Source organism: Schistocerca piceifrons, chromosome 2 (assembly GCF_021461385.2).
Source record: "Schistocerca piceifrons isolate TAMUIC-IGC-003096 chromosome 2, iqSchPice1.1, whole genome shotgun sequence".
NCBI classification, from domain to species: Eukaryota; Metazoa; Arthropoda; class Insecta; order Orthoptera; family Acrididae; genus Schistocerca; species Schistocerca piceifrons.
In genome coordinates this window covers 1,026,269,619-1,026,284,641 of record NC_060139.1, presented here as the reverse complement: position 1 = coordinate 1,026,284,641, position 15,023 = coordinate 1,026,269,619, and the positions used below count along the sequence as shown (strand labels likewise).

The window sequence follows — 15,023 nt, the reverse complement described above, 5'->3', positions numbered from 1 at the left end:
ACTCACCAATAAACTGGTACTAGTTTTCGATTGTTGATGTATACACATATGCAGAGATTGGTCATATTTCTATCTCTTACTGGGTTTGAATATTGTCTGCATAAATCATGCTGCAGTGTATTGATGGTGCAAATAGCGAAGGCTACTGTCATCATATCATGGAGCATGTAATGTTGCCCTGTGAGAGGGTACAACATACATGAAAGATGGTCAAATTTCAGTAATAAATGGTTCAAATGGCTCGGAGCACTATGGGACTTAACATCTTAGTCATCAGTCCCCTAGGACTTAGAACTACTTAAACTTCACTAACCTAAGGACATCACACACCCGACGCAGGATTCGAACCTGCGACCGTAGCGGTCACGCGGTTCCAGACTGAAGTGCCTAGAACCGCACGGCCACACCGGCCGGCAAATGTCAGTAATACTTCTCATCCATTCACACCAGCTCACAGACTAAGCTATGATTATTCTGAAGGAATAGTTGCTGCAAAAGGTGCAGCATTTGATTAATTTAGTATTCATATAAAGGAGTATATTAAGCCCACACAGACAAAAGAAGGAAAAGGTATTAGTTAGTGGAATAAATTGAAGTCTTCAACAGTGATGATTTCAGTCCTCTGTCTTATGTTAGATGAAGATATGAAACAAACATTGTGAACATGGCAGTTAAGTATAGTACACATTTAATCTTGCTCAATAACAAAACCATTTTCTCGAAAGTAGTGTTATTGTTGACATTTATACGCATCTTTACAGAGTCATAGCTGGACTAATGGAAAAAAAATCTGTCATGTGTAGTTCACCATAAAATAGAAAGATTTATACTAAGTAATTTCTGTTTGGGCTCTATTCATTGACAGAGACCTGAAGATTTTTAAACAAGTAAGTGTGCTACATGCTTTACATCTGTACAAAGAGAAAATTATCTTGTTGACTTGTAGCGGAAAACAGTTATTTAAAATATGTGTATGATTACATACCTTCAAATTGCCATCCTCAATGAAATTCCCCTTCCTAGCTTCATCAATGTTAGCTGTGACAAACATTTTAATTAGTCCTTTCTTATAAATAAGTATGACATAACTGTTAAAACATTTATTAATAACTCTTTAATTTTCTATTTGATTACTAGTGTGTTTCAAAATTCACAAAGATTGAAAATACATTAATGTTTAGGTCATATACAATTCAAGCAAAATTTGGAATTGAGGAACATTCAGTGGGGATACCCAGTGATAGCACTGATGATTATGAAGTTAAATCGTTAGACTCACATTTAAGAAACACAGTTGAGATAAGAAATGACAATCACAGTCATTATATTGAAGGAAGTACTGGTAACACAGCAGGTAGCATTGTGGTGGTTGACTGCATACAGCATACAGCATAAAACATAGATACATAATTCCATACATGTTTTGACATGTTCAGTGAATATCTGTCAAAATCCGTTTTTACATGTGGCGGCCCAGTGTAGCAAAATCATTTTTCAATTAGTAAATATTTGTTGCAGAAAATCAATAAAATTATGATTTATTTCTCAATTATTGTAACCATGAAAGATGGCTACACGAACAAAACAGTTATGTACGTACTCCACAATCTTAAAATTTAACGGAGTATGAACTACACAATGAAGGATCCATGCAAAATATTGATAAATCTTATTTACAGTCTGGTTTTCTGGCATATGGCAATGTAGAAAGTCCTTTTTCTGGAAATTAATAGTAAATACACATTGATGTTCAACCATGAGCAATTCAACAAGATTGCTGCTCTGTTAGACAGAGAGTGCCCTTGTGGTCACACTGAAAGAAATAGTTCAGCTTGGTATGCAACAGGAATGTTGTCAGATCTTGTAGTGGTTATATATTCCTGACATTGTCAGTTTATGTGTGATCTGTAATTTATATTAACTGAGAAAACTTCACAAGCCAAGACCACTAAAAAAGCATGCTGTTATCATTGGATTTGCAAGAAGATGAACAAAAGTCATCTGGAAAATTTTTGTTGTAATACAATAAACTCTGATGTTCTAAATATATTATTAACATCAATCTTTTTACATGATGTTTTTTTGTATATAAGATGTGATGAAGATATCAATCGTATGTTGCTCTTGGTTTAAATCATGTCATTGGATGTGAAAGAATGCTTATAATAACCCAATTAATTTTTGAAAATATAATGTAGCAATTCTGGATTATTGTTTTAGATTTATAAAATGTATTAAACAGTTTCTGAGAAACTTCTTCAATGTGATATTTTTGATAAATATTGTTATGATTTTGATGTATTATTTAGATTTATATTATTTACTATATAAATTCTAAGTACAACTCAACATCATTTTAATTTCATTTGATGAGACAGGTCATGATGAATGTTGTTCCATCATATGTCCATTGAGTACCTAGACAATGGGTGACATACATGGTGCAGATGAGCATTGTAATTCCATGGTTAAAATGATATAAAGTTGTTTTTTTTTAACGGTGATATTTTTATAATATTATGTTTATAGAACTGTTTCTTTAAGAATAAAAAATAGAAAAATATATTGTCTACCCATTGTGATGAGAAATTCGAATCATAACTATGGACATTCAGATGTAAATTATAAACAGGACACAGAGTATAACAGAACACTGATATCCTACCAGAAGAATTTCTTTTTAAATACTCATCTATATTTAGCATGCTGTGAGTCTAGTTCTTGTTACCTAACATACATCACACATATTTTATACTATAAAATTATCATAAGCACACATATAAATGATGTGGAAAATTTCTATTTTTCTCTGAGTTTGACTCTATAATAATGTAAATAAAAATGATCCTTAATAATGTATTACAAATTATATGGAATTATGTATCTATGTTTTATGTTGTATGCAAGACACTAATCCAGTCAACCACCACAATGCCACCTGGTGGATGTAAATGATGGTCGTTATGTTTATATCACTTTTCTGCCAGTTGCCAGCTGGTGGTGAACAAGAACACTTATAAATGGCACCATATTGTTTTGTTTATGTTTGTACATAATACTTTTATATTTGATGTGCTGATGTATGCACCTTATGGTGGTTTGCAGAGTATCTATGCAGATGTAGATGTTGATGTAGATGTAGGTGTCAGGTGTGTGGGGAAAGTCATACAGGCACATAACTTATCACATGCCACCACCATGAGTACCACAATTTGGGGAAACTGCCACCACCAAACTCAACCAGTGTAAGCAAAAACGCTTTGTAGGTGGTGATCTCTTTCAACTATTATAGATCAGAATAGCAAATATGCCAACTACCAGCAAATAATAAAGAAACTTACTTTCAAACATGGGTGTCCATTTTCACCTCTAGGCAATAGTCTATGTACCTTCAGCAAGACAATGACTCATGTCCTTGTTCCTTAATTGTATCAGAACCATTTGAGGAACACAGATATGTGCCTGCTTATATCATGAGATGACCTGACATCAATCCCATTGAGCACAGCTGGAATACCATCAAACAATGTGTATGCTCTTTGTATTCGTCCCCAATCAATTTCTTAGCTCTCAGGGAGATGGCTGAATGTTCATGGATCTGAATGACTCCCCAGTGGCAATATGTGTGTCATGTATACTATGCCATGACATATTATCTTCATCATCAAGGTAAAAGGAAGTCTACATGCTACGAGATAGGCGTGTAACCCAAACATTCCTGAGTAAATATAAATCTAAAACAATTTGTGGAGAATATGTTGATTAAAAATTTCAAAACACAGGTACCAGTCCTTTAGAATATTTAGACAGTATGAAAGACAGTCACATTTCTTGAGAACAAAGTGTTGCGTGGTAACACTGTCGTATAAAAGATTCTTGGACTTCTTGCTGTGTCAATTCAGGGTAAGACCTTGAGCTTTCAATGAATGCCTCTATTATTTTTATCAGGAGCAACTGATAGTCAAAACTGCTGCTGTGGTGGCCTCATATAGCCCACAGATAGCTTCTGACTGATAATTATGTAATCCCATAGCAGATGGTGTCAACGTGTGTTGGTGGTGTCACCTCTCCAGCCAAGCGTATGCATTGCAGCAAATATCTATGCCTCTGCTCTGCATTGAGAGCTTGCTTCAATGCACTGCTAAGATTGCATCTGCTGTCACAGTTGAAGATCTGCTCACACATTCTTATTTCTGCAGACCCTTTAATTAGATTTCCGGTATATGGAAACCTGGGACAAAACTTTTGATTTGTCAAATAGTATTTGTTTGTGAGGCCGTGCTCAGCAACTGCAGTTTCTCCAGTTCTCGATTTTTATATGCCATTGATGCTATGTACAGCAGTCAGAAATGGTATGGATGGACTGATCAATATAATTGCTTTCACACTCACAAGAAATGTTGCAAACCCTAGGGATCCTGTTGAGTACTCTCTTTTCATTATCTTCCAGCCACAGTTGGTCTCATATCAAGATTAACCAGCTATAAGTTATACACCTATTTAGTTTTTTATGTAGGGGAGAGTGGGGCACTCTGAACCACGGGGCACAATGAATCAGGTAGCATAATTTCAGTATAAGGTGGTAAATTATTTTTTCCTCTGAGCATATGTTGTCAGTACAGCTCTACCGACTGCCATTTCTTTTCTGCAGGATCTAGTTCCTGCCATTAGTGTTGTACTGGTGATGAGTCAGTTTCGTGACAGTGAAGTAATTTTTGGAGATGTAGATAGATTAAATTTTGTTCAATCCTTTGTCACCAAATTTTAAAGAAAGTAAGTCATTGTATCAATATCAGTACTATATTTAATGACATAGATCTTCAAATGTTAACAATGTTCATACATAACCTCACATGAGCTCTGTTTGAAATATGTACTGTTGGGGCACATTGAACCAAGCTCTCTTGGGGCACAATGGGCCATGGTTCATTGTGCTGCAGGAATCTTTTTATTGTCCAATACAAGCACTCAGTACTTTGATTCCTTAGCGTGGGTAAAAACATATGTGTAGGTATTTAAGGCTTTTAAATTACAGACGTTCAGCATTCCTGTTTTATATTATCAGGTTTGAAGGTGGTTCATTTACACCTCAGGAAGACAGAGGTAAAACTGACCATGATGTTATGCGAGAAGCTGTACTGTATGTTCTTAATAAGGGCATGGCAGTTCGCCAAGCATCTAAATCTCATTCAATATCTTACCCTACTGTTCAACAATATGTTCAGAACATTAAATGTGGTTCCAGTGAAAGATTGACAAACTATGACAATCGTAAGGTATTTTCTGTGGAACAGGAGAAAGAATTAGTTGAGTATTCTTCTAAGATACACTTTGGTGTTGACACTCGAACATGCAGTCTTTGAAAAATAGTCTGAAATGTCCTGAGAACTGGACGGAGGGAATGGCTGGTGTAGACTGGTTCTATGGGTTCATGAAACGAAATCTCAGTTTAAGTATCTGAACCCTAGAGGGCTGCAGCTTATCCAGAGCAACGTCCTTTAATCAGTAAACAAAACACCAGTTTACTATGGGGGGAAGATTTTGAAACTGAAGGATGATGCAGGAGACTATCAGGTATCATTTTTGAGAAAAAGTGAAAAAATGGGAGGTAAAGGATGAAGCTTTTGTTCCAGCTAGCAACGTACTTTACATGCTCCCACGACCTGCTACTGATAGTGTGACAAAGAGACAAAAACCATATTTCAAATTTGGAATCAGCTTCGAGTCCATTGATTTTTGGTAATTCCAAAATAAGTTACATGATTGTGTGGCTAAGATTTAATTATATTGTTCACACATGGAATATACGCAAACATTATGTTTAAAGAACATTTTCACTTATTTTGTATGCTAAATAGGTTCTTTCAATGAATATGTTTAAATTGGTTCAATATACCCCACACGTGGGGCACAATAAACCATTTACCAAATTTTCTTCAAAGGCGTGCAGCTAAAAAACAATTAATGACAACACAATCATATAAGGCCATTTGATACTTGAATGATTAAACTGCAACATCTGTAAATCACAACTCTGTGGTAAAATTATTGGATGAGTAACATGGAGAAATATTTTTTATGGTTCAATGTGCCCCACTCTCCCCTACCTATTCAGTTTGTGTAGAGCAGACTTAGATTACTCTACAGGTTCTGTCTACTGTGATATTTGTATGTAGATGTTTTTGTTTATCAAGCTGTCCTTTTTTGTCTGTTATTCCCATGTTTATAATTATAGTAGCATTAGAGTATCCTGCAAGGGCATAGCATCTCCTTTATCTTCTTAATATATCAGAAAATAGATCTCATACCTCATCTTCCAAGGACTCTGCCAATTTTGCTGGATGTAGTGCTACAGAAAGGAAGGAATGCAATTGGTATGTTATCCCATGAATGTCCAACGTTTCCATATTTCCTTTTCTTGGAGCATGCTGATTTCATATTGTGTAAACCATAGCCATTCTTTCAGAAAACGTACTTCAGATGATTAATTTTGGAATCCAAGTTGTTCATGTAAGAAACTGTTTTATCTCTGTGTACCAGTGTATTTAAAACTGCTCTCTTCTGGAGTGAATGGGGAAAACTCTGGGCACTAAGATATAAATCAATATGCATCAACTTGCACTACAGAGAGTGGCCAAGATGTTGATCTGTCTTTCGTTATACAAAAACATCTAATAATGGCAGCCTTCTCTCTTTCTCTGTATGGCAGTGAACTGGATGTTCGGGTGCACTCTGTTAATAAGTTTCTGAAGTGTTCAAGAACTTCTACATCATGTGGCAAGACCATAAATGTGTTGTCAACATAACTACGAGGGTTGGAACTTAAATAGTGGCAACCTATATATTCACAACCAATGCAAAAGAGTTACTGGTACATGGTTGCACCTGTTACTGTCCTTCAAAGTAGACACCAGCATTGTTTAAAACCCATAGCCAGTAATGTGGAAGGCATAGTATATCTACTTCTACATCTACATTTATACTCCGCAAGCCACCCAATGGTGTGTGGCGGAGGGCACTTTACGTGCCACTGTAATTACCTCCCTTTCCTGTTCCAGTCGCGTATGGTTCGCGGGAAGAACGACTGTCTGAAAGCCTCCGTGTGCGCTCTAATCTTTGGTGTAAAATAAGTGGTACTTTATCGAAATATGTTGAAGTACAAGGAGATGTTACTGTATATTATCTCTAAAGTTATGGTGATTCTCGTGTATGGCTGTGATGATGTTATCCTAATGCATTATGTTCCTCCATGGCAAACCGTCAGTGCACAGTATTACTGTTCATTTTTTGAGCATCACCTGTGACCAGCTTTGTGAAAGAAGTGGCGACACTTCCTGTGCAACCTACCCATCACTTTGCACGACAATGCACAGGCGCATACAGTGCAAGCTGTGGGTGCTCTGTTCAGTCGATGGGGCTGGAAAGTACTATACCATTCACCATACTCCCCAGACATAAGTCCTTGTGACTTTTATTTGATTCCAAAGATGAAGGAATCATTTCATGGCATTCGTTTCAGAACTATTCCAGAGATTCGACAGGCAGTAGACCACTCCATTCACACAATCAACAGAACAGGCTCTGCTAATGGTATACTATGCCTGGCAATGGGTTCTATACTATGCTGGTGACTACTTTGCAGGACTGTAACAGGTGCAAACATGTAACTCTTTTGTATCAGTTGTGAATAAATAATTGCCACTATTTAAGTTCCAATCCTCATATAAAATGAAGATGGATGAAAGGGGGTCAGATTTAATGCGAACTCCTCCAAATGTTCCGTAAAAAAGTTGACCATCGTTGGAGCCAGTGAAAAACCCATTACCATTCCATCCATCATTTCACAAAATTTACTGCTGTACAAGAAGTACATGGTGGTCATAAGATGTTGGAACAACTCTATATTTTCAGGAGGAAAATGCTGTGCCAACAGTTTTAATGTGTTCTCCACAGGAACACTTGCTATTAGTGAGACCACACCAAGATATTCTTTGGGCCAACTCTAACCTATTTAATTTTCTCAATGAACACCTGAGAGTTTTTGATGTGATGTACACAGTGGCCAACTATTGGAATCATCAACTTGGTTACATATTTGGCCAGCCTTTAGACAGGAGAACTAATAGTGCTAACATCAGCAGAGCAGACAGAGAGGGCTCCATGCATTGCAGAAAGATGAAGATCTTGTGGTACTTCTGGTTGACAAGGCAAATGCCACAGTTGTTCTTAATACCACTGAGTATAACAACAAAGTGTCCTCACTGTTGGAAGATAGTACATACTGATGCCTAAAATGAAACCCAACTTTGTCATACAGCAGGAAAATAGTGGGGTTCCTGAAGAATTCTGGTCCACCACAGGACATCATCAAAAATCTTAGAGCATGAGCTCCTACCCCTCCTAGCTGAATGGGTTACCTAAAGTCCACAAGGAAGGTATTCCAAGGAGGCTATTTGTTTGCACTATTGGTTCTCCTAACTACAGGCTGATTAAATATTTAACTAAGTTGATAATTATGATGGCTGGTGACTGTGAGCACTACATTAAAAATTTCAGATGTTCTTTGAGAAAATTAAACAGATTAGGGTTGGCCCAAATGATATGTAGCCATGTTGGATGCAGTCTCATTATTTACAATAGTTCCTGAAGTGGATGCATTAAAAATGTTGGCAGACCATTTTCCTCCTGAAATGATAAACTTGTTCTGACATGAAGGTTTGGAAGGTAGGAGACGAGATACTGGCAGAAGTAAAGCTGTGAGGACGGGGCGTGAGTCATGCTTGGGTAGCTCAGTTGGTAGAGCACTTGCCCACGAAAGGCAAAGGCCCCGAGTTCGAGTCTTGGCCTGGCACTCAGTTTTAATCTGCCACGAAGTTTCATGTTCTGACATGTTCTGATGACCATCTGCTTCCTGTCTGGTCGTACATTTTATGAAATGACAGATGGAATGGCTATGGGTTCACCACAGCCTCTAGCAATGGCCAACTTTTTTATCATTGTGTTGATGACACATTTATGGTGCGGCCGCTTGGTGTAGAAGTTCTTGACCACTACCATAAACATACGAACAGCATGCACCCAAACACCTAATTCACTTTCAAGACAGAGAAAAAGGGAAGGCTGCCATTTTTAGATGTTGTGGTACAACAAATGTCTGATGGATGTCCCAGTGTACCGTAAGCTGATGCACATTGATTTATATCTTAGCACCTAGTCCAGAAAAGAGCAATTTTAAATACACTGGTATACAGAGCAAAACAGTTTCTGACAAAGACCACTTGGATTCTGAAATTAATCATCTGAAGTATGTGTTCCAAAAGAACATGATATGAAGTAAGCATTCTCCAAGAAAAGGAAATGTGAAAATGTTGAACATTTACGTGATAAGCTACTGACTGAATTCCTTCCTTTCTGTGGCACTATATCCAGCAAAACTAACAGAGTCCTGGGAAGACAAGGTATAAGAACTGTTTTCTGACCTAAGAAGATGCAGGAGATACTATGCCCTGTTCAGGACAGTCTCAGCTTCAGGATCCCTCAGATTTACAACATACCTTGTGAGCGCGGAAGCAATTACATTGGTCATATGGACGATTTCTGACCTCTGTGCAGAACATCGACAGCTTGTCAAAAATCGAAAACTAGAGATATCTGAACTTTCCGATCACAGCCTCAAAAACAAACGTAAAATACTATTTGATGAAATGAGCTGAAATAATATGTGAGGAGATATTCAACCATGACAGAAGATATAATCACAGCTGTGCTTGGAGGCAAGCTCTCGATGCAGAAAAGAACCAAAAGTTTTTGTCACAATGTTTCTGCTGTGACTGGAATGTGGCACCATCAGCACAGGCTTTGACACCATCTGCAATGACATTACATAATTACTGATCAGTCAGAAGCCATCTATGGGCTATAAAAAGTCACCGCAACAGCAGTTTTCACAGTTAGTTGCTCTTAACAAAGACAATGAATTTAATCTTCGAAATCTTGAGGTTTTACTCTGAATTTACATGATAATAAGTCCAAGAATCTTTTATACAGTCACATTTATTTTCCATTAAAATAAACAAAACAATTTATAAGTATACTGCACAGGTAATAACGTACCATCTGATGCACCACTCTCACCAAGACATGACTGGTGAAGCTGCTCCATCATTTCCTTCATCTCATCATCTTGACCCTACTCAAGAAAAAAATTAATTTCAGGATGTATTTGGCTAATAATAGTTTATAGTCACTTCAATAATGGATTATTTTCAAAATTGTCGAAACATTGTGGTTATACTGATACAGTTTATGAAATGATTTCCTTGCATCATATATGTAACACAGTAATGAAAGGAAAATCACATTGAGAGCTGAATTTATTTATCATCTGTTACATTACATATGAAATGTGCTAGAAATGTAGTGAGACATTTTTTCTGAAGTATGAATTTCATTCCTTTTACATGTCAATGTTTTTAGCCTTCAAAAGTGTTGCATTGGCAGCTATACTTTGATGGTAGCATTGTTTCCCATCTTTGCTGCAGTTCTTGGATCCTTTTGGCATAATACTATTCAGTAATTGTGCTTTTCTGGATACTATCCAAAGTACCAAATTATGTTTAAGTGGTTTTTGAGGTGAGAGAACAAAGAGGAATCACAGGGACTGGGATCCAGGAAGGAACCACAGAAATGCTGTTTCTTTCCAAAAATTCATTGATGAAGATTGCTGTATAACAGAGCCGTTGTCAAAGTGGATCATCCAAGTACTTAAAATCTCTAGTTTCCTCATACCACTCATTCCCTGAGTCATTCAAGGACTGACTGAAAGTTTACCCTGCAGGCACAAATTCATTGTGGGTGATCTCATGACTGTTAAAACTATAAATTAGTGTTTATCTGATTCTGGGTTTAGTCATTCTTGCTTTGGTGGGAATGAAGTGTTTACTGAATGACACTTCTGACTTTGGCATTTTATCTTGATACGACATTAAAAAATCCATGATTCATCATCTGTAATAATGCAACTGAAGAATTCTGGCTTCTTCTAAAGGTTATCCAAAAGACCCAGGCACATATCCTACTTGTGCCTTGGATAGGGAATGCTTACCATAAGTCTTTTGTAATATTATGTAAGATGTCGTATTGGTTTTGCTAACCTTTGTACAAAAACTTGATGCCCTACTTGTGCCTTGGATAGGGAATGCTTACCATAAGTCCTTTGTAACTTTATGTCAGTTGCAATATTGATTTTGACAGGATTTGCACAAAAATTTGATGCTTTAGCATTGCTCATACTTTGGCCAATCATGTTCATAATGCACCTGACAAAAACAATTCAGTTGCTCTCACCTCCCATGCTGCAACTGCAACAAGTTAAAATTGATACTGAGATGAGTCAAAAGAATAATTCATTTAACTGGAAAGGGAAAGGCAACAGCAATGTCAGTACACGCACAGTGTTGCCAGTGTCATTACTTTTTTAACATACCCCACACAACAAGAACAAGATATATATATCACATTTTTAAGGTTCTGTTTTGACTAGAATATAAATAACGACAGGGAACAGTTGTAAAGGAGCAGTTTGACAAAATTAACTATCTGATACCACTTTTTGATCTTTGTAGGGTATGACTCTTAGATTATGATGAAGGTCATGCTAGTTGAAGCTCTTTCAGCAACAGTAATCCTATTTACTGTTTGTGATTAGTAGCAATGTTTCTGTCAGTACTAACAGGTAAACATAATATTTCACAAAGTTATGCATACTATTATTTCACTTTAAAACAAATGGGAAAATTCTTTGAAGATACAGCTATCTCGAAACACTGTAACATTCCAGTATTTAATTTGTTCACATAATAGTAAATGCTACCAAAAGTTGCAAAATCATGAAATTTCATTTAAATTGTCTGGACTAAAATTTATTAATCATTTTTTATAAAGTTATCTTTTGATTATGAAAATGTATGTGGATTTGCAAAGTACATTTTTATTTAATTTACAATCTTCTAATTGCAAAATGCAAACAAAATTTCAGAGGCATCCCATTCTGCAACATTTTATCTTTAAATCATAATTGTTTACCATATCTATTGTCATTACTTTAGTTCTTTGATTTTTCTATCAAAGAAAACAAAGGTTTTCATTCAAATCTGAACCTCTGTGAAAAATAGGTATGACAAAAATAACTGGAATGACATTAGAGATCATGAGACTGTTCTGTCAGGCAGCCACATGTAATAAATAAATGTAATAAGTGAGCCAGAACACACTTCATAAGTAAGTTTTTAGTCCACATTTGATACAGACAGATACTGTTCTTTATTCAGCTTCTTTGTTCTCACATTGTTTTGTGTATAAATATGAAGCTTTTTGTGAATGTGATCTCCTGTTATGTTGAAAAATGTGATTGTTTCAAGTATGTTGAATTTTGTGCAAAAGTATAAATAAGAAGCTTTTTATGAATGTGATCTCTCGTTATGTTGCAAAAATGTGACTGTTTCAACTGAGCTTAATTTTGTGCAAATGTGAGACTAAAAGTTCACAGCAGCATGAAGAAAAAAATTTCAATTACGAAACAACAAATTGTCTCCATTCATATTTATTTCAAGCATGGGTTCCCTGGACAATGAGGCCCTTTCTGCAGACATGAATGGTAAAATATGAATAGAAAATTTAACTGAGGATTAAATTTTTGACCCTTAATCATGAGAATAAAATACACTGTAAAAGTATTGGGTTTGCTACATGGCATTATGAACTATTAAGATTTCCTTCAACAATAATCTTCAATGGTGAATTATTTTGAGTGCTTATTTTCTGATCTGAGGAAGGTGGTGCTTAATTGGGAAGGAAGTGGTTTCTCAGTCTGTATAGATTCACTAGGATGGAGGGACCAGGATCAGAGAACTGATATCTTTCATCTATAGTACCCCAAAACTTCTTAATGAACACATTTTAAAACACCCAAAACAAAGGAGAAAATATATCTGACTGCACACACAAACTGTCCACATGATAATGTAAAAGTCATCCTCCTTAACATTGCTATTGAAAATCACAGTTCTTTTAGAGGAATGGTCCCTTTCTCCCCCTGAACCTGTGAACTAATTCACACAGCTTATTATTGGAGACATAGAGTTCAACATGGAATCCAAATCAGAATGCTAATTCACATTTTGGAGAAATTCAGCATATTGCCAAAGATGGAGTTCATGTTGACTAACAATATAAAAAGAAAAGGGAAAAAACTGTTGAGTTGCTATCAAGTCTGTGGGTGAAGCACTGGTGAAAGTTTGAATTCATGAAACACAGGGATATATGGCACTGTATGGCATTATCATTTATTTTGAAAGATGCATATGGGGCATGAAGATGGCATAGTGCAATGCCAAAACTGGTTGTCATCCAGATAAAATAAAATAACATCTTAGTTACACAGCTTTGGAGAATTTTTATTAATATTGCCAAATGTACGAACTGTTGGTGTGCTTCAAAAATGAAAGTTTGTCTTGACTGGACTAAAAGCACAATTAAGAAGTCATCAGTCTCTTTTCAGTTCCTCCTTCATACTGTGGTAAGTGTGCAAGGTCAGACATATTTATCTATATTGCACAAAGGGATGATCATCAATTTTCAGATGATGGAGGCAGGCAGTAATGCAGAAACAACAAAATTTGTAATCATTTAGCATACTTGAACAGTGAGAGTTCTTGTGAGTGGGTTAATGAAACAATTGCAACTAACATCATGCCAACTGCTGAACTCCATGGATAAATTGATGGTTGAAGTACATAATGATTATGATGATGTTTGGAGGCTACCCAAAGCACTACATTGTAACATCTTGCCACATAAATAAATCAGGTATGGGCCAGTATTGTGTCCATCACAGTATTTCAGTCAGTCGTGCTGCATTTGGGCTCTGAGCACATGGATGGTGTTCTCTCCAATGCGAGGGGCTGTACACTGATGGAGCACCAAAACAGGTCTGTTGGTGATAGGGAACTGGCGGCTTTCTGCAGCGAGTCAAGTTTTCTTCATCATAGGATGAACAGAAGTTGCTGTGACTCGTGAGAGGTGATGATGACAACTTTGTGGTCGGGGCATTGTTTAAGAGCCATTCTCTGGAATCATTCACCTGCTCTGAAGACACTGATGACTGATTTTGTTATGATTTCATCTCCAGAGATTACATTTATGTGTGTGTATATGGTGATTGTCTTCCATGGTACTGATGTAATCTTTTGTCAAGATAAAGTGTAGTAATGTTGAAGTGTTGCCTGTTGCATTCACCTCCGGATCTCTGGTTGATGATTAATTTGTGATTTTTCTAGTATTTTGGCATCACAAGTGCCTAGCATTGTTCAAGAATTACTCTCCATTGCTGGTGGCAGAGTGGAATGGTAGCCACTTATGCTGGCAGAACATCAGAAAAAACTGCTAAATGGCTATTGGCTGAAGGTCCCAAGATGAATGCCAACAGGGAACATGTCAAGCAGCTGTGAAAGCCTCAACAGTTTTATGCTGTGACATTGTCAGCCAGCTAGAAATGTCCTCAAATGGCTGGAGCAGTACAGGTCCTAATATTATCCAGGACCTCAAATTTTCGTGGTCCTTGCCAACATCTTTGAGATAATCTTAACTGCTGTTGCTTGTATGGATCTTCCAACACACACTTTTCAGTAGCTGAGCTATGGGAGGTACTGCAGGCAGCATGACTGCAAATAAACATGGAGAAACAGTGCTCTCTGACTGAACCATTTCAGGCTTATCTAAATGAATTTTTTCCCTACATACTAACATAGTGCACTTCTGGAAGAAAGAATGTTGCAAAGAAATGGTTTAGCCACAATCTATGGGACTGAAGTTTGGAAGATAGGAGAGACGTACTGGTGGAAATAAAGTTGTGAGTGCACTTCATGAACTGTGGTCAGGTAGATCATTTGGTAGTAAGGGCACCCATTGACAGTTTGCAGGGGTGGGGGCATAGACTTGAAGGTATGGAGTATTTTGAATACTGT

The 15,023-nt window shown here is 36.8% G+C and overlaps 1 protein-coding gene across 1 annotated transcript in view; it reads right to left on the bottom strand.

The window, feature by feature from the left end:
- Nucleotides 1-15,023, bottom strand: part of LOC124777086 (general odorant-binding protein 83a-like) — a 39,067-nt gene that overhangs the window by 12,791 nt on the left and 11,253 nt on the right. Inside the window, exons 2-3 of the mRNA XM_047252366.1 lie at nucleotides 10,114-10,189; nucleotides 986-1,038 (exon numbers count right to left, since the gene is read on the bottom strand). Coding sequence (XP_047108322.1) covers nucleotides 986-1,038; nucleotides 10,114-10,189 — 129 coding nt within the window. The remainder of the gene's footprint in view (nucleotides 1-985; nucleotides 1,039-10,113; nucleotides 10,190-15,023) is intronic.